Raw genomic sequence first — 21,174 nt, 5'->3', positions numbered from 1 at the left:
TTTTGGGGTAACTAATATATTATTACTATTTGTTACTATTAGCTATGTAAATAATAATATCCATTTATTGCAAAACTGCAATTACATTGTTACAATATTCGGTGAAGTTCAAATTAGCTTCTGTGCACAGACCTTGGACCCAATATTTGAAATCAGGTCATATGGAGGATTTAGGGTCTTTTTTACATACCAGTCTTATCTCTGAACCACTGTGGGTGTGTGTGTATGTGTAAACTTTCATCAGCAGATGGGATGGGGCTGAGGAAAGGGGAGGGCAGTTCAGCACATCCTGCCCACTTCACCTGGGCATAAAAACGGCCAAAGGTCTCAGTGACACTCACACTTCACCACCTCTGGATCCAACCACACACACTGGACACACACTTTCTAATCTCAGAAAATACATCCAGGCTCATTTTTAACCAAACTTTCCAAGATGCCGTGCATCAGCAGCCAACTCGACCAGATGATGAAGCTCTCTGGTAGCTACAGTGATGTGGTTGAAAAAATCTGCATGGTAAGATGTGCTTTCTATCTGAAGTGTGATTTTTTTTTTTTAAGTTTAGGACTGCCTAAACATTGTGAAGGAAAATCAAAAATTGTTTGTACTCCTCAATTTGCCCAGGACCTGGGCTTTACCTTGTCCAACACAAAAGCTTGAGAGTTGGGAAAAATGTCTTTTTGTGCTATTTCTTATCGACTCTGTTCTTCTTCGACTGCAGGTGGAGCAGATCCTGTCTGAGTTTAGACTGAACAAAGAGGAACTGGAAGAAGTCACAAAGAGGATGCAGCATGAAATGAACAGAGGACTGCGTTTAGAGACCCACGAAGAGGCCAGCGTCAAAATGCTTCCGACCTACGTCTGCTCCACCCCCGAGGGATCAGGTAGGAATTCACTTTGTATAAAATGAATGAAATAGTCCTTTAAAACTTTAAAATTGAAGTGAACAATTGCCTATGAAGTTAAAATGAAAAAAAATAAAACATGTTCTTTGGTTTGACAGAAGTGGGAGATTTCTTGGCTCTGGACCTCGGAGGGACAAATTTCCGTGTGATGCTTGTGAAAGTGGGTGAAGACGAAGAGGGAAGTTTCAAGGTGGAGACGAAGAACCAAATGTATTCCATTCCTGAAGATGCCATGACAGGGACTGCTGAAATGGTCAGTGAAAACTACTATTTATCTTGTTTTTACGCCACCATTCGTTTGCTTTTTTCTACTTACAGATACTCAAAACACTTCAGCTCAGCTTGGAATCTGTGGATATTCAACTAGCTTAAATGGCTGTAGTCTAATATCTTTTATTTTTCTGATTCTTTTAGCTGTTTGACTACATAGCAGAATGCATGTCTGACTTTTTGGACAAACACCACATCAAGCACAAGAAGCTTCCTCTGGGTTTCACCTTCTCCTTCCCTGTACGACATGAAGACCTTGATAAGGTACAAATATAGTTTTTCCTGTTAGTAAACAAAATTATCCTTCATTTTGTAAAGTTCATCTAACTAAGGGTACTCTTTTTTTTAATCAAACAGGGAATTTTGCTTAACTGGACCAAAGGTTTCAAGGCCTCTGGGGCTGAAGGGAACAATGTTGTTGGTTTGCTCAGAGATGCAATCAAAAGACGAGGGGTGAGTAAATTTATACATTTTACTCTATGTAAACAATATTATTGTCTGCATACATGGCAAACATTCTAATATGTTTCAATCTAATCATACAGGACTTTGAGATGGATGTGGTTGCCATGGTGAATGACACAGTAGCAACCATGGTCTCCTGCTACTATGAAGACAGAAGCTGTGAAGTCGGGATGATCGTCGGTAAGAAGCCATAAACACATGCAAATGTGCATGCTCACCAGAGTTGCCAACCTCTGGAAAGAGCTTGAAGTGAGATGAGGGGAAGTGTTGACTACTAAAAAAAAGGTTTATTGAAAACAAGTTTTGGGGACTAATAATTGGTCATAAAAAGGCAAGCTACAATGCTTTGTTTGTTTGCTCTCCAACATAACTGTAAATGTTTTTTAAAATTAGATTTATTTGGAAAGAAGAGTGAGAGTTGGCAACACTGAGATGACACAAACTCATAAAATGACAGAAACTAATGTTTTTTTGTATGTGTTAATCTTCAAGGTACTGGCTGTAATGCCTGTTACATGGAGGAGATGAGGACTGTGGAGCTGGTGGAGGGGGAGGAGGGCCGGATGTGTGTGAACACTGAGTGGGGAGCATTTGGAGACATGGGCGAGCTGGAGGACTTCAGGCTGGAGTACGACAGAGTGGTGGACGAGACCTCAATCAACCCTGGACACCAGCTGTGAGTAAAAAAAGATGCATTAAAATTAAACATTCAACACTTTCACACAGGCACACATGTTTGTATTAGGCCCTGCAACCTTCTCAAATTAGTTAGAGTATTTAATCAGAACAAGGGTCAAGACACGTGCCGTCCACTCTGACCCCACCCTCCGTTCTCCATCTCGTGGTGTTTTTATGAATTAAGCATCCATCTATGGCAGAAATCACCTGACCCTAAACTGTAGTCTCTGTAAAGTTGCCGAGCTACCAGCTGTTTTCCTCAGGATGTAGGCAAATGGACAGAGTTTCGTACGTCAGTGGTCGGTCAGTCGGCAGGTGGAGATGTCAGATTAATGACCCCTTTTGGCTGCTCACCGTATCGCCTCCAAGCTTAATGGCTCTGTTTACCTTTTATGCTGGCTGCTGAGTCCAGCCTAAGCCTTGATGTCTCCTTCCTTATCCGGTCATCCTCTGTCTCCCAACCTTCATACTGAAACATACATCTATTATCATGACTCATTTCTTGTTCTTCACCACCTTTGACATGCCTCCCTCTGCCTTTTCTTGTTAATGCAGGTATGAGAAGATCATCAGTGGAAAGTACATGGGGGAGCTGGCGAGACTCGTCATGATGAAACTGGTGAATGAGAACCTGCTATTTAACGGCAAAGCCTCAGAGCAGCTCAAGACACGAGGCAGCTTCGAGACGCGCTTTGTCTCCCAGGTTGAAAGGTAAGCATCAGCAGCGAGTGATGGAAAAACGTTTTACTGATATTGCCCATAAAATGCATGCAAGCAGAGAAATAGGAAATGGCAGCTAGGCTACAGATGCTTTAAAGCAGATAAAAAATAAACTTTAGTGCTGAGAACATTAGACTGGAAAAAAATGTTGATATGGAAAGTCAATGGTCTATGTTTTACTACAGTTGTTATGTATTGCTAAATTGAACAGAGCTTAAATGGGACATGTATGTAACAGGCCCAATTAAAAGCTGTATGCGGCCCTAAACAGAATTTGATTCAAACTTCCAAACAGAAAAAAAAAAACTATCATAAAGCAGAAAATATGAAAAATCTCAAGTCTCTCTTTGGGGCCCCTGTTGATTTGGGGGTGCATAGGAAGCTGACTTGCAAGCATTTTACAGTCTAAATAAGATTCTAAAAAACAATACAACAAAAACAAAATAAGAGGAAAATGTATTTTTGAGAACTGCTTTCTAAAACGTGACCTTCTACTATTTTTTAGTGACTCTGGGGACAGAAAGCAGATCTACAACATCCTCTCCTCTCTGGGTGTCCTTCCCTCTGAGCTGGACTGCGACATTGTGCGTCTGGTCTGTGAGAGCGTCTCCACTCGCTCTGCTCATATGTGTGGCGCAGGCCTCGCTGGGGTCATTAACCAGATGCAAGAGCGACGCGGCCAAGATACCTTGAAGATCACAGTTGGGGTTGACGGATCCGTTTACAAGCTGCACCCTTAGTAAGTGTTTTAGCTGTCTCAATAGGTACAAACATGAGTCCAAGAAGCATTAGTTCATCACAGATGTAGACTGCCTAATGCTAACAGTTGTGCCTCTGTTTTACAGTTTCCGTGACCGGTTCCACCAGGTCGTCAGGGAACTCACCCCTCATTCTGAGATAACCTTCCTGCAATCAGAGGAGGGCAGCGGGCGTGGAGCTGCTCTGATCTCAGCAGTGGCTTGTAAGATGGCATCATGGATCTGAAGAGAGGAATGCACTGAAGAACAGCAGAGAAAGCTCAGAATTAGGATGTTTGTGAAATCCTCTCCAAAGGTCTGCTGCAGAGAGTAGTGGAATAGAGCACTTGCTACTCACAGATTTAAGGACAAAGAGGCCTTTAAATATCTTGTGAATACAGCTTGTCTATAGTGTCATACCATCCTGTAGCGGTTGTATTGTTTCTGACCTTAAACAACTTGTTTACTGTTGCATTTGAAACTTTAAGCGCCACCAAAGCTAATGTAAAATACATGCACTGGTCATTTGGACCGATTTTAATGTGTATTTTAAAATGTAGTAAACTAGTTCATGTACAGCGCAAATATTTTGTAAAAGCTGTTGTCGATCAGCACTAACTCAAATTCATTGCTTTCTTGTCTAATTTTGTTTGTAAGCATTGAAATATATGTTATTGTTTATTTAAAATGTTATGTGTACATCCTATTTACTTTGTCAGCATGTACTGTGTACTTTTTTCTTATGTGTAAGATGAACTATACTTATACTTAAATGTAAATAAAACATCATAATTAAATATTAAGTTTTGTGTTTGACTGACTTATTTGTGAGATATTTTGTAATAATTAATCAGATCTCAAAACAATGATCAAACCACAACAAATGGAAAAATTGTGTCTTGATGTAGGTAGTGGTTGAACATAGTTGGAGGTGAGCAATAGTTGAAGAGAACTTTAATAATAATGAAAATAATTCAGCAGGAAAACACAAAGAGCCAGGGCACAAGAACAGCAGGAACAAACAGGGACAAAAAACCATGAAGTTAATGGAAGAAACCAGGAAGGAGTGAGTGAAAAAGAGGGCATTATACAAAATGAATTAAACCAAATGTGACATTTTAGTGTCTTTATGATTATTGACAAAATAATCTAAATCATTATTAATATCCTGGGGTCAGTTTGACATTAGTAATGTTTGTTTGATTGCCTGTCAAAGATCCGAGGTCCCTTTCTTCTGTCTGTCCACAGCTCTATATCTGTCTTCCCAAGCCCAGAGGAATCCAGCATACTTCACCTCTTATCAAGCAACCTCAGTGACACACAGAGAGCCCAGATGGCCATGTAAGGGGCTCCACGGCCCACTGCAAGCTATGATAGGAGGGTGTCTGATAAGATGGGCTGAACATAAAAACCTCTGCAGCATCACAAATTGGCAGAGAGTCTACATGCATTCATTCAGACATGGTGAGTCAATCAAGGTTTTGCATTATTTCAAATAATTTCAGCCACTAATTATTAACTAAGTTTTTGTTCTTCTGTCATAAAAGCATATGATCTGAATGTTTCTGTTTATCTTCTCAGGCAAGTAAAAAGGCCTCCAATAAAAGGCAGAGGGGGAATCAGAAGTCCTGCTCCAATGTATTTTCAATGTTCGAGCAGTCGCAGATACAAGAGTTCAAAGAGGTAAGGCAATGCTTACAGTTCCCTAAAAATATTATTTTTTGCTTGTTTTTGTTTTTATTTAAGTACGCCAGCCATACTTTTGTGTAAAATCAGCTGAACCCACTATATGTTAAAACGTTTGATCTGTAAGTGCCTGGATTTCTGGAAAATTGGGTAATGGACATGGACATTCAATTTAAGAGTATTACAATATTTACTGAAGTGACAAGTAGTTAATGCACACAGAAACTAATCAGAAGAAAAGAATCTTTAAAAAAAATCTGATAATTGATCCATTGGTTTCCATTTACTTCACCTTCAATATGATTTTGGAGGTCATCTGAGTCAAACTCAAACATGTAAAGTTAAATTCTTTACAATCTAAAGCTAATTTAAATGTTTGCAACATTTACAAAAAAAAAACAGTTTGATATAAAATGACCCAAATAAAATACATATCAAGCAGAATTAGTAGTTGAGGATTTGAAATGGTAGAAAAGAAAAATATGTTCTTCCAAGTTTTCTGAAGCATTTAAAAAATAGATCTAAACATATCAGAAAATTTGACATATTAGACCTTTATATTTTTAACTTGAAAGTCTGGTATTACGAAAAGAAGAAATATTTTAATATAATATTTATGAATAGAAAATTTCACAATTAATTAAGACTCATGAATTCACCCTATAGTTTGTTTTATTTTTTATGTACAGCAGAGCTCCAAATGCAGCTAAAAATGCATTTATTCAGAAGGGGTTAAAGAAAAGAACATTTGTGTAGTTTTAATCATCTCTGCTGTAATTTGAATGAAATAGTTATTTCCTTCTAGACCTAATTGTTAGTTGAAATCATCGTTTTTTTCACATCTTAATATTTTCTCTGCAGGCTTTTGGCTGCATTGACCAGGACAGGGACGGGGTAATCAAGAAGCAGGACCTGAAGGAGACCTACGCTCAACTAGGTGTCTAATTTAATTTGTTTACCTAGGGCATGTTAGTAGATGTATGAATATTGAAGAAACAATCATTTGTAATCTCCACTAAGTTACCTGCTGTACATGCTGAGCTTATTTTCATCATACTTACTTAATGTTTGTTCACCAGGGAAACTTAACATTAAGGATGAGGAGCTGGAAGAGATGCTGAATGAAGGGAAGGGTCCTATCAACTTTACTGTGTTTCTGACCCTTTTTGGGGAGAAACTCAACGGTAAGGGACTTTTATAGTAGTGAATATTACATTTGGAATTTCCTTGAGGAACTCTCAAATGATACATGTAGATTTTCTTTGTCATCTTTCAGGGACCGATCCTGAAGACACCATACTTGCTGCTTTCAAACCTTTTGATCCCAATGGGACAGGTTTTGTTAATAAGGATGAGTAAGATTAATTTTACTGTTTGGTTCTAACATTGCTCATATTAGATTTTGAATTTATTGTTTGTCACTGTACATACGTATTATGAAATTAAAGTCAAATCCAAAACCAGTGCAAATAATGTAAGACTATATATATATATATATATATATATATATATATATATATATATATATATATATATATATATATATATATATATATATATATATATATATGAAATTATGAGACATTTTTGTTCGAGCTGCGTCTTTAAAATTATGTTCAAAATAGCAGGCGTACAAAATAAAATTCACATAAAAAAACAAAACAAAAATAATTTATGCATTTAAAAGAAATTATGTGAAATAATAATAAAAAAACCCATTATAAACATCCTTCAAGGCATATATATATATATATATATATATATATATATATATATATATATATATATATATATATAAATATATATATATTTATATATATATATGGACACACATATAACCACTATACAATTAGGGCTGTGAGAGTTCTATTTATTTCTTTATTTTTATTTGACATAAAGTTTCTGACAGTCTTTATGTTTTTTCTTTTTCTTTTTATTTATTTTTTTATTTAGATTTAAACGATTACTGATGAATCAGGCTGATAAGTTCACGGCAGAAGAGGTCAGTTATTTTTTATGGATTTTAACTTACAAAGTTATAAAATTTTGGTAACACTAAGCATAAAAGTGATCTTGTCATCGACATATAGGTGGAACAGGCATTCACTTTGGCACCAATTGACCCAATCGGAAACATCGACTACAAGCAACTCTGCTACATCATCACACATGGAGATGAAAAGGAAGAATCGTAACAGGCCATGTGTGTAGAAAAGTAACATGGCTACTGCTGAGGAATAATTGACACTGGCAATTATTGGAGATAAAGTGGATTTTTTAAAGATATTTAAAGTGGTATATCATGTCAACTGCCCTTCTGTTCTTTTGAAGAAATGCTGTACTGAAAGACATTAAAAAGAAAGACTCCCTCCACAAATTAGATAAATAAACAATTAGAAAAAGTATTATTTGGCTTGGAAATGATGTGACGATTTGATTTGCAAATAAACTTTCTCAGCGGCTGGAGGATACATTTGATAGGATCTGACATGTCTAAAAAAATGCTCTTTAACTTCTTCAAGTGTGAAGCGACCTGAAAGTATAAGATAGTTTTAGAAAATCTTTAGAAAAGCAACATACAAAAAAGTCTCTTTCAAATCTTACTTAAAGTGTTCAACGCTAGCTGATAAAAAAATATAAAAAAAAACTTCAAAAATATTTTATTGATTCCAAAGGGAAATTAAATGTTGATGTAACTCATATTAACTCCAGTTCATTTAAAGAGTTATTGTAGATAATGATGGAAAGATCTCCTGTAGAAGTCTGTATTACAGCAAACAAGCAGAACCAGAAGCAAGTTATTATATGTCTTTATTGTCATCTCTTTAGGACTGAAATTATTAAAACTGCACAATGCATTTGTTTTTTTTTTCTCTTAAAAAAACAAATGCATTGTTTAAGTTTTACTCTCTTCTCATCCTTCATTGTATATATCAGTGGTTCCCAAAGATTTTCTGTGACCCCCTATGGATAACAATAAATTCCCCCCAAAAAATGTCCATGTTCAACCAGACATAAACCTTCACACATATTTTGTTTTCAAACCACTGAAGTTTATTTCACACTTCAAGGTTGCAACAAAACTCACTACAAACCATCTTTACAGTGAAACATTTTAGTGTATCTGTTTTGTTTTTTATTCATTCATCCATAAAGCTTCCCGCGCCGCCGCTAAGGGGAGCGCCCCACACTTTGAGAACCACTGGTCTAGATGATATGACACTGACACATGTCACAATCAAATACATTAATTTCCAGGATTCCAAGTTATTCTTGCCATCTTCCATTTTAAGTGTCAGTGGCTTTGAATTTCCCTAAGAGCTGAAATAATGAGGAACCTTCCTCCTCCACGCAGATCATAAAACCCAACATTTGTCTTCTTTTTTCTTCCGTTACCAACGTAACACATAATAACAGAGGATTAAAAAATCATGAATAAACTTAGATTACATACTAATAAGTATGTAGTCTATTTTATTTTATTTTATTATTATTTTGCTGTTCTAAAAATGAATGTTTCCAGAACAGAAACACAACGAAAAAGATCAAAATGATGCAACAAAAAGCTATAAGAAGTGTTCGCTCCTTCAGGTAAAACGTTGATTGTACTGATTGACATACAAATAACTTTAGAATTTCAGTAAAGCAATACTGAAATTCTACTAATTGAAGGTCCTTCATTAGAATTTTCTTTTTGTTTGTTTTGTTTTGTTTTGTTTTGTGGCTCTGTTACCATGAATTCAAAAACAAACAGCTCCATGAACTCCTTAGTCAAAATTTCCAACTCATAAATTAAAGCCCAACTGCCTAGGTTGGGAATATTTGCGATTTCTTCTTTTCACAACATCACCACTACAAAGAAGAAGGTATGCTTCTTTTATTGTCATCTCCTTTCCCCCCTCCATTTTGTTTCTAACCTCTGTGGTTCTGCTGGCAGAAATGCCTCTTGTGCAGACAGAAAAAACCAACCTAGATGTAAAATCGAATCCAAACAATAATAGGGACCCAGATTCACTGAAGTTTCGAAAACTAAAGCATCAGGATGAGACATGTATGATAAGGTGAGAATCAATTAACTTCCTGAAGCAGTTCATGTTAATAAATAAGAAAAAGGGCCAGATGTTTTGCATTTTCAGTGCTTTGTTTATTGCAAATCTGCAGTTCCATGCTTATTTATTTTAACTATTTATGTTCATTGCTGTTGTTTTTTTTATTATTTTGCTGAAATCAGTACCATTACAAGTAGTTGGCATACCCTTCAAGCTTTGTATTTTTTTTCTCTGTGGATTAAAGGAGCTAGTTTTAATCATTTAGGCATCAAACATTTATAAACATTTATTCTGGCAGCAGCTGCTCGACCACTGACATAAAACTCACACCAGATGTCGGGAAGAACCCAAATAAGGAAATAATTTAAAGCACATTAGTCTACAAAAAAAAGGATTGGTTAAAAATTATAAATGACACAGCGAATAAATACTATAGATGCCTTTCTTTGTAATGATAACTTGAAGATATCTTTGGTAAAGAAATGACTAACCACCTTGCTAATATGGGATTTTGACATATTCTACCACAAAAGCCATCTTCAAATCTGAAAAGTTCTAGGAATCATTTATTTCCACTGATTTTTAACTGGATATAAGTGAGGTGATTGACTGGGCCATTCAGGCAGTTCTAATTTTTCTTTTAAGACCAATTCTGTGCTGCTAGGAATCCTGCCAGTACCACATGATGCACCACATGATGTCTGCAGCTGCAGTCTTTCCCTTTAGGATGATGTTTTTGAGGTGATTCATAGATGTGTTCTCCCTCCAAACATGACGTGTTCAATTACATCAAAATATTTCTGCTTTGACTTTATCTGACAATATTCTTTCAGTACTTTACTGGTTTTTCTGCAGCAAATTTTATGCAAGTTTCAAGCTTCTTCTTCTACAGTTTTGCACAGCAAACTTGTGGATGGCACTTTTAATTATTCTTTTGTTTAATTTACTTTTGGGATTAATAAGGTGTTTTTGAACTGAATTGACTTCTACGTCAGAAATATGATGTGGGACACATGATTGTGTCAGGTCTGTGGTGAAATTATGTTTCCACTTGTGGATTAAGGCTCCAAAGACACTAATAGGAATACTAACAACAGTAAGAAGTAAGAAATGGTGTGAATTTATGTAAATGGCCCTATTAGAAATTATTGACATGTCCAGTGTTTATTTTACCACCTGTGTGCGTGTGTGTGTGTGTGTGTGTGTGTGTGTGTGTGTAATCTGATTTAAACAGGTTTGAGGAGCTTAAAGTTTGCTTAGATGTACCGCCGAAGACCCGCTGTCCCGTACAGGTAGGTGATGTCATGATTTAGAGGCTTTCATATTACTCCTATAGATGTAGACATAAACAAGATCTGTACATTTGATCTTTTTAAATCTAGCAGTGCACAATTCCAGCTGACCTCGGGATTCAAGGTGAGAAAACTTTCGGCTTCACACATAAAGTATCAACTTCAATTTTCCATCAATGCGATATGGAGGTTTTAACGATTTATTAATTTATCACATTAGTAATGTTCTCCAGTAGCTCCACTGGCTAATGGAGCTCCACTGGGTACTGGGAACCAGTGGAGCTTATATCCAATTGGAAATCCTTTTATCAATATTTAAGGCCATTCATAAACTTGCTCCTCCATATCCGTCTGACCTTCTTCATGTTCACATGAAGAACACGAAGAAGTAAACATTTTTTTTGTGAATGGAGGTGGATCTTCTTCCTCCATCCACCAGTCTGTCCCCTCTGCCCGTCTCACTACTATGGGTCATAGAGCATTCAGCTGCACTGACCCTCATCTCTGGGCTAAAACGGCTTTTTCTATCTGATACCTTCTCCTCTTGCTATTCAATTATTTTTATTTTGCTTTTATTTGAATTGAAGGAGTTTTTATAGTGTCCTTGAGTGTCAAGAAAGATGCCTATAAAATGTATTATCATTGAAACCGCTCAGTCAGCCCTTCACCCTCTCCCCAATGTTTGTTGATTTTTTTAATCCACTAACGAGCTGCAAGAATATTTCTAAAGCACAATTCTTGGAAAAATTGGTAGAGTAAATTTAAATTGGTTGGTTTCCTGGAACAGACTCAGCTCAGCCAGTTTTAACAAGACTGAGTTCAATCAGATAGACAAAATTCCAACAAGATGTACCAAAATATTGTTTATGACTGATAACAACTTTGGGGATTGTGGTTGAGGGTTCATGCAGAACTTTCATAGTTCCTTTAAGCATTAATCAACCTTTATGACCTTATGCAAGCGTCCAGTTAGAAAAAAACAGTGGCCGTAACATCAGTTTTTCTTAAATTTGCTTTCAGTTCCTAGAGAGAAAATGGCTCAGACAAGCCCCTGCCAAAGGTGTGAGGAGGACGCCTCAACAAGAGTCACAGTAGCACAAAACACTGATCCAGCAAGTCTGCTGTGTGTTATACTGTGAAACCAACATTCTACCCTGATGTTCAGCCGACTGGACTGATATGCATGGTATCGATCACTCAGGATAAAACCTTCTCATCTGTTTTTGTCTGATTTGTTTTTACTCTTAAGAGTCGGGAGGACCCTTTTCCATATTAGGTAAGAAATACTCAGCAAGGTTTCAGTGTTTCTTTGGCACTTTACTGGAAATCATAACACATTCCTGTTAATTATCAGTGTTACTTTGGCAGTTAAACTGCATAATAAATATGCAAAGGTAATTCTATTTTTTAAATCACACGATTAGTTTTTTTTCCTCCTGATTAATTATGTGAACTAATAAACAGAACTTATTTAGTCCTTTGCATAATCACACAGATAACATGCAATCTGTAAACTAAAATTCTTAAAGTAAGAAAAGAACCATTTCAAGAGTCAGTTTTCTTCAAGCACATTTCAGTCCAAAAACTGACGTTTTTCAGCAATAACATTCAATTGCAATAACAAACAAGCAGCAAGGCAGTTCATTTTTTCTGCTTTAGCAGCTTCAATATTGCACATAATGTCACTGGCTTAGTTTCCACTTAGCTGCTCCTTATTAAGTCCATTCGGGCATTCACTGTGTCCAGATAATGTGAAAACCAAGGAGTAAATTTGTCTATTTCCATCATGTGCCTGTCAAAACAAGATGGAGATCTTGTCCCTTGTGCTGAAAGTTGATCTCAGTCACTGTTGCTGCTGCTGTCATCTCCCACTACCATACTGCTGTACTTTTTCTGCTGCTGCTCCTTAAACGTGTCCTTCACCTTCGCCCTCTTCAGACCTCCGTCCCTGCAGAGCCACAGATCAATTCAACATTTTAAACCTACTGTAACTCTCACCATCTGAGATGTAAAGGTGTCAACTGTTTTACTAAACAGTTTTTAAGTCTGAGTTTTACTTGTAAGTTTAGGAATAAAGCTTCAACATTTTGAGATAATTCACAAAGAAAAGAGGTCAACGCTTACCACTGAAGGTCTACCAGTCCTCCTTGGTGAGCTATGACAGATTTCACTCTGTTGGCAAAGTGGACAGCATCCTCTCCCTCCTAACATTCAACAATAAAGACAAACAAAGGATATTTTTCTGAGTAAAAGCTGACCCACTTTGTGGAGGTAGTGAGTTCTTCCAAGCCTGTGAAACCAACCTCTTGGTGCATGGCTGGAAGGTACCAGACGTTACAGACTAGAGCCCAGCTCGTCATCATCCGCAGCAGGTAGCTCACCATGCTGTACTTGGAACTGTTCCAGAAAGCATCTCCGAACTTTGGGTCATACTAACAATGGACAGACAAGCAGGTACAGCTCCAATAAAATAGATCAAAACACTCATCATAGATATGAATGTCATAACTTTGGGACTTTTGGGTAGGTTTGATAATACAAACTTTAATATTTGTTACAAGCAAGCCTTCTATGTTCAAGTTCAAACTGATATGGATTTTCTCTAACGGACACGGGATCAAAAGTATAGATACAGGTTCAACATCAACAAATTAAGCCACTGATACTTGGTTAAGTGTATCCCAGAAAGTTTCAGAGAAGCTACTCATTTTTCTGTCATTATGGTGGGACATTAAACCACTATTGGTAGAATTTATAAAGATCACAGCTTCCCAGAGCCTTAACATTGGCATGCTTTATAGATTTCTAAACCAGTTTAGATATGTTTAAGATAACAGCTCAAACAAGTCATTAGAAGGCCAAAACTGAGGTATGACTGTATGTACATTATTCACATTAAAATGAAAATATATACCAGAAAAGTACCTTGATGGCTACAGGATATATCGTTGAGCCAATTTCAAAGCTTCCCTTTTTAAACATCATGACAGACGTGTTGTTAATACAGGTACCTGCAGAGAAAAGACATACAGGAGATGAAAAAGAATATGTTTTGTGAGTTTTGTTTTTTTTTTCAAATAAACATACAATATATGTTCATATTCAACAACTCAACAGTTAGCTTAGAAACTTTAACTAAAATAACAGCCCTCCATGAGTTATTTCTATGAACGTATAAACATCATACATGGAACTGGGTAACATTGTAACATCCAGAGGGCAAGTCAAACTTACCCTCTGGAAATATTAATATGGGAAGCTTTGTCTTGTCATTCACGTGGTCTGTTAACCTGGAAACAAAACAAAAGGTGAAGGAAAACCTCCCAGACCAAAATAAATGTACACACTAAGGCAGTGGTTCCCAAAGATTTTCTGGGCCTCCCTATGGATTACAATAAAGTCCACCCCCAAAAAGAAAAAGGAAAATCAACTGGGTACTCACATCGTTCAACCAGACATAACCTATACACATATTTTGTTTTCAAACTCCACTGAAGTTTATTTCACACTTCAGGTTGCAACAAAACACACTACAAACCATCTTTACAGTAAAACACTTTTGCGTAAGTGTTATTATTATTATTTTTATTCTTCCATACCGCTTCCCGCTCCCCCCCCCCCTGCAATGGCACTGCGCGCCACCCTAGGGGGCGCCCCACACTTTGGAAACCACTGCACTAAGGCATCTGAAACATGATCCTGGGCTCTAATCTGGATGAGTCACTTTTCAAAATTAAGCTATGTGGTTGTGTCTGGAAGGTACAACACACAAAATCTTCCGACATGCTTACTGCCAGAAATACAGCAACTAGGACAACTGCATAAAGACAAGCAAGCAAAAGGTCCAATGAGAAATATTCCATGAAGTAAGTGAAAGCTTACCTTTTGGTCACTAGATGGCGGTCTTTCATCTCAGACCTCTCAAACCAGACATGAGGGCAAGACCTCACCATGGCTCTCTGAACAATCCCCATTAGACCTCCATGGACCTGCCCCACCTGAAAACCACAAGCTCCACTGTCAAAATTCACACTTCAAAGATTACAGAAGATTGCATGTAATAAATGTGGAGATATGTTAGATTTATCACACACCATAGCATAGCAGCCGTCATTGCAAAGTATGACGATGTCAATAGGACTGGTGTGATTGGCCACACAGATTCCTCCTTTTTTGGGTCTATTCTCTCTGCATTTAAAAAAATAAAGTCAATGTCAAATTTAAAATAAAAGGGAAATTTATTCATGAAGATACAAGCAGAGCAGCTCCAGTTTCCAAGAGGTGCTATCCTGCAACTTTTAGATAAATCACTCTTTCAACACATTTGAATCAAATGAACGGCAGGTTACCAGGTCTCTGCAGAGATCACTGACATGATTATGAGGGCATTCAAACATTTTATTCAGCTGTGTTGGAGAGGGGATGCATCTAAAGGCTGTAGGATAGTAGCTCTGGAGGATGCAATAGAGTGTTTAGAGTGTTTAATGAGAAAATACTTGTTGTGGTAGCGGATAGTAGCAGAAAGACCTCGAGCACAGATCCTGTAGCACATGACATGGACCCACTCACTGAGCCAGAACTTTACCCTAGAAATTAACAGTCAGGTTAAAGTACAAAATTTATGAGCAAGAAATTTCTTTTGAGTGGAACAATTTTTAAACTTGAAAGATTTTCTGAACACCTGCAATTTGGAAGAAATCCAACTGCAGACGTTCCAATCACCAACCAGGTCAGGCCGATGCAGACCAGTGTGATCCTGAACAGAGATAAGAACACTAAATGTCAGAATGAATGAGATGTGAAAGGCAAAAAGCCACAAAGGTCCAGCTTGAAGATATTTTTTTCGTACCAGAAGATTATAAAAACGATCTAGTCCTTTCATATTTGACGTGGAGTCCTGATAAGAAATTAGCAAAGACTCATGGTTGATTATAATTTAATATTTATTTAGGGCTTTTACTAATTTATTTCAACCTCATTTCCAGCCTGATAATTATGATACAAAATAAATCTTCAATAAAGTCTGAAAATAAAAACTGTTTTTCTATAAAAAGAATTAAATTAACATGCCACTCAAAAACTAAAAAGTACAGTACTTTTTAGTGAAAAGGTGCACACATTTTGATTTAGTTATTTGGGAAACCTACTAACGCAAGAGTTTGTTAATATAATCCAGCTTGTGTGTAATCTTTTCAATCACATCACTGCTGAAGACTTATAACTGCTTGCTTTAATTGAAAAAAATAAAATAAAATCCTGTAGAGCCGTCAATTTCCTGAGGGAGTCTTCCCAAGGGATCAATAAAGTACAAGTCTAAGTCTAAGTCTAAGGACAGAGTGTCAGTCAGGTCCAGGTCTGGACTTTCAACCTTTGCGTTCTTTTATAGATTTGTTGTTGCTCTTAAGATAACGGTCATGGTGAATGTGGGTCAGGCGATTTAATTTTCATGATGGAGAGGAACAGTTTCATCTCTAAGATCATTACTGTTTGCTGTCCAACTTGGAATTGTGTGTTTTGGCCACCATAGGGAAACTGCTGGTCAGCTTTTATAAAATTAATCATACCCACTAATGTTAAAAACAGAAGGCTGCCTGTTCTGCTCACAATTATTTTTCCATTTCTCAATACAGAATTTAGATTTTTATTTGTCTGTTTATAATCTTCATCTGAGGTTGTCGATTTTATGACATGAAGAGTGTTCAGATATTACATGAAAAGTGCAACTAATTGCAATATTAACAAAAATTATCTTAATCTCAGAAACACAGTTGCCCTGTGTTTTAGCCCTGTTAGTTGGCATAATTAGAATAATACTATCATTTGGGGAAAGCAATAAGGAAAGAGCAGCTCATATCAGATATCAGTCATTTATATTGAATCAAAAAAGTGGAGTGGGTGTTATAAAAGGGAGTGGTGCCTGAAATAAATCATTCTCCTTTTGTTAATACTGTATGTAAGGAAACATGCTGGTGGCATTCCTTAGCATCAGAGGGCCTTCACAGGCAGGTATACTGCTGCTAATAAGATCACAACGAACAATTATTAAGAGCTTCAAACAGAGAAGTTCGATGACTATGATGAAAGTTTCAGGGGCTCAAGATAGTCAAGCAGGTGCAGATTTATCTTCTAAAGAGGATTTAGCCAAGAGATATGATATGATGTATGACAGGTGTAATACTTTAGGATGCTGGTCTGATGTCAAGAAAGGCAAAAAACATTAAGGACAGATTGACATTCTGCAGGAAGCACCAGAACTGGAGTGCAGAGGATTGGGGTAAAGTTGTTCTCTCTATGCCCGCTTCAGACTGTGTGGGGGAATCTGGAAAAAAAATTATCCAGAGAAGCTAAGGTGAAATGCTACATTGAGCTTTGTGTTGTGCTGAGAGTAAAAGATACAGGGCCAATCATGAATGGAGTTGCCTTTCATTGAAGAAAGTGGGGTTGCTCACATTTTGTCAACAATATTGCTATGATTAAAGAACGGTATGAAAACATCTTCCAAGGTTACTTTGCACAATGCAATGTTTTTTGAGCATGATGAACCACTAAATTACTATTGATCATTTCTCAGAAATCAAAGCATTGGAATTTTGGAGCAAAGGCCAAGAAACCTTAAACCATTGAGAATGTAGTTTGAATAAACTTGATATATTTCTCAGCAAAAGCCCTTGAGACTAATGAAATGTTTGTTTTTGACTTCATATACCACTGAAACAATTCAAGTAGAAATGTTTGTAAAAGTTTCTGTTGGTCTTAACATGTCTGTCCAACATCACGTTCTCATTAAAACAAAGACTGCCAGACATTCACAATTTAGGTTTAACAGTCTCCTTGACAATCTTTAACTGTATTATTTCCTTTCTTTTCTAACAACAGACTAAAAATTTGATTTTGCTGTCAGCAGGTCATGCAAAGTAATTGTTTACCTAAGAGGGGCGAGGATGCAGTATCTTACAAAGATACCAAAGCCATAAACCAGTGTCAGCTTCAGACTGATGTACTGGAAGTCATTGTGGGTGCGAGTTAGTAGATTCCAGGACATCAGCTCCTCAGAAGTGAACCGCTGGGTTACCTTTATTGTAAACCAGAGAATATTTTTTAAAAATCAAACCAAGATCTGTATGAGTTGAAAAAAGAGACAAATATACTTTTTATATCTAGTAATCTAGTAAGCAAAAATCAAAGGCACCTCATCATCTACAATGCTCTCAATCCCTCTTCGACTGAAATAGAAACAGTCGCTAAGTGTGAAATCGCCTCCTACTGGCGGTTTGGGTCTACTGCGTCGGAGTTCCCCCAACTCTTTCTCCATAGAGCCATGTTCCCTTTGGATGAGTCCTGATGAAGAAACAGTTGATTAAAGAGTAATATTTATTCAAAATGGACAAACCAGATGTATCTGAAAGAGCAACCAAATTTCCTTCAGTTATAGTTTTTCACTTGTGTTTTTTTTTCTACTTGTTTTCTATGTTGCTCAGATGCCTCTCATACATCAATTAAGGCAACCAAGTTCACTTTACTATATCTTTTTATTTTTTTTTATTTTTGCCTCATCTCATTTGCATGTTTTTATTTAATTTTACTGATCAAAGTGTTTAGCAGCATTTTGCACCAGTGCAGCAGAGCATTTGAGTCTTTGTTCATTTGAGGAAAATTCAGATCAATTCTTGCACCTTTTATGTAACGCTAATAATACTTTCTGCTGGAAAATACCTTACATTAGAATTTTCTCTTAGAGGCTTTACCCGTTATCAAATAAACTGCATCATGCAATAAGTTCTTCTTTCAATGTCTGAAGCTCACTCTAAGGCAGTAAAAATTATCTATCTTTTTCCCTGAACGATCTCGGTACAGTTAGCTTGACAACACAGCTTCAAAGTCCAAAACCTGATCTACTAAAGTCTGTGTTGGATACTTCAAATCTTTTTAACATTTATTTTTGAAGCATTATTAATTTAACAGTTCTTATCCACAGTGGATGGTGTGCCAGAGATACATTTGGCCTCTACAGAGACCTAAAAAGCAGTTTTTGCTGACAGCTGTTTTGTATTTATATGCTGCTGCAGGAATCATAACCCATGCAGCATGAGATTCGATAAGGAGTTGAGTAATTGTGTCTTTTGAGATACTCTAGGCAGGGTTGCTAGACCAGTTTCACCTTGCTGCATAAATGTTTCTGTTCATGAGTCATTGTCTCTGTATCGCTAAAACCATAACATTTTAATTTGACAAAGTAAAGATATTATTAAACTGTAGTAGGATGCAAAAAAAATAGTGCTAGCTTTTGCTAGGGAGCAAACCGCCATGTCATTGCAACATGCCTGTCCAGACTTGCAAAACAGAAATCCAGTATTGCAGCAAAGACAATTGGGTCCCTAAATCTGTATTCATGTTTTACAGTCAAGAACACAGACAGTCTCACCATTAGATGCAGAAGCTTTAGAACTTTCTTCTTCTGCATGTGCTTTCTGTATGTTCAGAGTGGCCCACTGTGGAAGAAGTCACACAAAAGACAAGTCAAGTGTGTATTAGATTACCTGGATGATTTTAAGCATGCGGTTTCATGTAGCCATACCTCTAAAGTCTTCACCAGGATGTTCATGTAGGTCTCAGAGATGCCCAAAGAAAATCCAAACATGGCTGGGATCATAATGAGGCAGACAATGAGGTAGAGCCAGATCTCTGTGGCCCAAAGGACCCCTGCCCAGAAGTTCTCCATCCTTCACGTTATTCCCTAAGGTTTACCAGCCCTGTGGCTCAGACACAGTGGGTTTACTACAGGAGACAAAGAAAGAAACAACTCTTAATGTGTAGTTTAGGTTTATCCCATGTAAAAAAAATAAAAATAGTACTCAACATTTATCTATTTAGTGAAATTCAAAGGCAATATAAACAGGAAATAAGCATAAAATCCACAAACTAACACAGGTGATTCAACTAAGTTCAAAGTATCAAAAGGTCATTTTACAATCACTGACACAGACCCAATCAAACCACCACAGATAAATATTACATTTAATCTTCGTGCTTACAGAAATAAATGGAGAAACCAGATATAAAGCGATATCAAAGACTAAAGCTTTCCCTCACTGCGTTAGTTTTCTGAAATCACCAGCGGCAGAAATTCTCAGATTACAACAGCTCAACTTACGCACCAAGCTTCACTCCATGTTCTGGCTGTCTGAGGACTGAACAGGACACAGAACAAAAACACGCCCATTTACTACTGGAAGAAAGTTCACGGATTCCGGGTCAAACAGCGCCCTCATGTGTTCAGCTAGGAAAGCGCAGACACGTGGACCAGGACCAAATAAATAATCTTTCATCGACCATAAATGTTCCTGCTATGAAGCTTGCAGTAAGCAGGGAACTAGAATATCCAAGTGTTTCTCAGCAAATTAGAATATCATCAAAAAGTATTTTTACGTGTATTTCAATTTATTTACCCCATTATGTGAACTTAGAAACACTATTCTCACATCAGCAAACAGCACTTTTTGCTTCCAGATTAGCTGATTACTTTGTAGACAATCAAAGACACGAACGTCACTTCTAGAGAATGATTCAGAAAATGAATGATTTCAGCAGCAATATTCTTGCCTGTACAGCATATTTTATGTAAAGTGATGAGACAACATTTGTTTCCTTGGAAGCAACCAAGTTGGCAAAACCACCACTTCCCATTAAATTATTTGATTATGCCTTTGATGATTAACACAGAGAAAATAGTACAATCAATCAAAATACAGTGTTAATGTAGTTTTCATAATTAGGTTATATTTCATTATCCTGTCATGCAATCAGTTGTCTGACATCTGATCACTCAATAAACCCAAGTACAGACTCAGTCAACTACTGTAAATAATAAAAAATATATTATCTTTGCATTAAGCCACAAGTTTAATTAATATAAATGTATCTACTTACAATAATAAAAACAATTCTAAACTTAATCTATTTAACTTGAAATTAGTAAAAGAAAAAGCTTACTTATGCTGAAATATTTTCACATCAAAAATATGTTGAGGTCAAACATCTCCTTTCCTGTTTAAAATAAATACTTATTAAATCTTCCCATGTTAGCATACCATGCAACCACTTATTTATCTTTAAAACAAATAAGTGCTTTTCATTTATTTTATCATAGGAATGGCACTTTAATCATGACCTGAAACTTCCAGAAGGCCATCAGGGAGCCAGACAAAAATAAAGGGGCTCAGACAGATTACTCACCACAACACTTGGGGAAGCCTTAATGAGGAATGTGTGCAACAGTCTCCCTGTGTCAATGCCTCTCTCTCCCACCTAAAACTAACAAAAGGTCTTGATAATTTTCCAGGTTCTAAGATTTCACAGTCTGATGAACATTAA

General features: G+C 36.8%; 3 protein-coding genes across 6 annotated transcripts; 2 read left to right on the top strand and 1 right to left on the bottom strand.

The window, feature by feature from the left end:
• The first annotated feature begins 343 nt into the window (after positions 1–343).
• Positions 344–4,579, top strand: gck (glucokinase). The gene is made up of 10 exons (XM_005798399.2): positions 344–517; positions 723–885; positions 1,005–1,159; positions 1,321–1,440; positions 1,534–1,629; positions 1,722–1,821; positions 2,134–2,317; positions 2,875–3,030; positions 3,545–3,778; positions 3,885–4,579. Exons 1-10 carry the CDS (start codon positions 437–439, stop codon positions 4,021–4,023), a joined length of 1,428 nt encoding a protein of 475 aa, XP_005798456.1. The 5' UTR covers positions 344–436; the 3' UTR covers positions 4,024–4,579.
• A 566-nt stretch (positions 4,580–5,145) lies between these two features.
• On the top strand, positions 5,146–7,938 carry myl7 (myosin light chain 7). The gene is made up of 7 exons (XM_023343253.1): positions 5,146–5,240; positions 5,358–5,459; positions 6,324–6,399; positions 6,542–6,646; positions 6,739–6,817; positions 7,416–7,464; positions 7,553–7,938. Exons 1-7 carry the CDS (start codon positions 5,238–5,240, stop codon positions 7,655–7,657), a joined length of 519 nt encoding a protein of 172 aa, XP_023199021.1. The 5' UTR covers positions 5,146–5,237; the 3' UTR covers positions 7,658–7,938.
• A 4,161-nt stretch (positions 7,939–12,099) lies between these two features.
• Positions 12,100–20,041, bottom strand: LOC102232784 (glycerol-3-phosphate acyltransferase 3-like). 4 transcript variants are annotated; one of them, XM_023344320.1, is made up of 14 exons: positions 19,959–20,041; positions 19,379–19,578; positions 19,226–19,292; positions 17,993–18,141; positions 17,730–17,875; positions 15,485–15,559; positions 15,300–15,389; positions 14,898–14,991; positions 14,686–14,801; positions 14,038–14,093; positions 13,729–13,814; positions 13,107–13,235; positions 12,928–13,007; positions 12,100–12,751 (listed from the first exon to the last, which is right to left on the bottom strand). In XM_023344320.1, the coding sequence occupies exons 2-14, from the start codon at positions 19,520–19,522 to the stop codon at positions 12,643–12,645; spliced, it is 1,341 nt and encodes a 446-aa protein (XP_023200088.1). In that variant the 5' UTR covers positions 19,523–19,578; positions 19,959–20,041; the 3' UTR covers positions 12,100–12,642. The 4 variants fall into 4 exon arrangements, with proteins under 4 accessions (XP_023200088.1, XP_023200091.1, XP_023200090.1 ...); XM_023344323.1 differs by having other exon boundaries at positions 19,955–19,985; XM_023344322.1 differs by lacking the exon at positions 19,959–20,041 and adding an exon at positions 19,836–19,923.
• Between the last annotated feature and the right edge of the window lie 1,133 nt (positions 20,042–21,174).

The sequence above is a fragment of the Xiphophorus maculatus genome, chromosome 12 (genome assembly GCF_002775205.1).
Source record: "Xiphophorus maculatus strain JP 163 A chromosome 12, X_maculatus-5.0-male, whole genome shotgun sequence".
In the NCBI taxonomy this organism is placed as follows: Eukaryota; Metazoa; Chordata; class Actinopteri; order Cyprinodontiformes; family Poeciliidae; genus Xiphophorus; species Xiphophorus maculatus.
The sequence above is the reverse complement of the archived record's forward strand: the minus strand, read 5'-3'. Positions and strand labels throughout refer to the sequence as shown.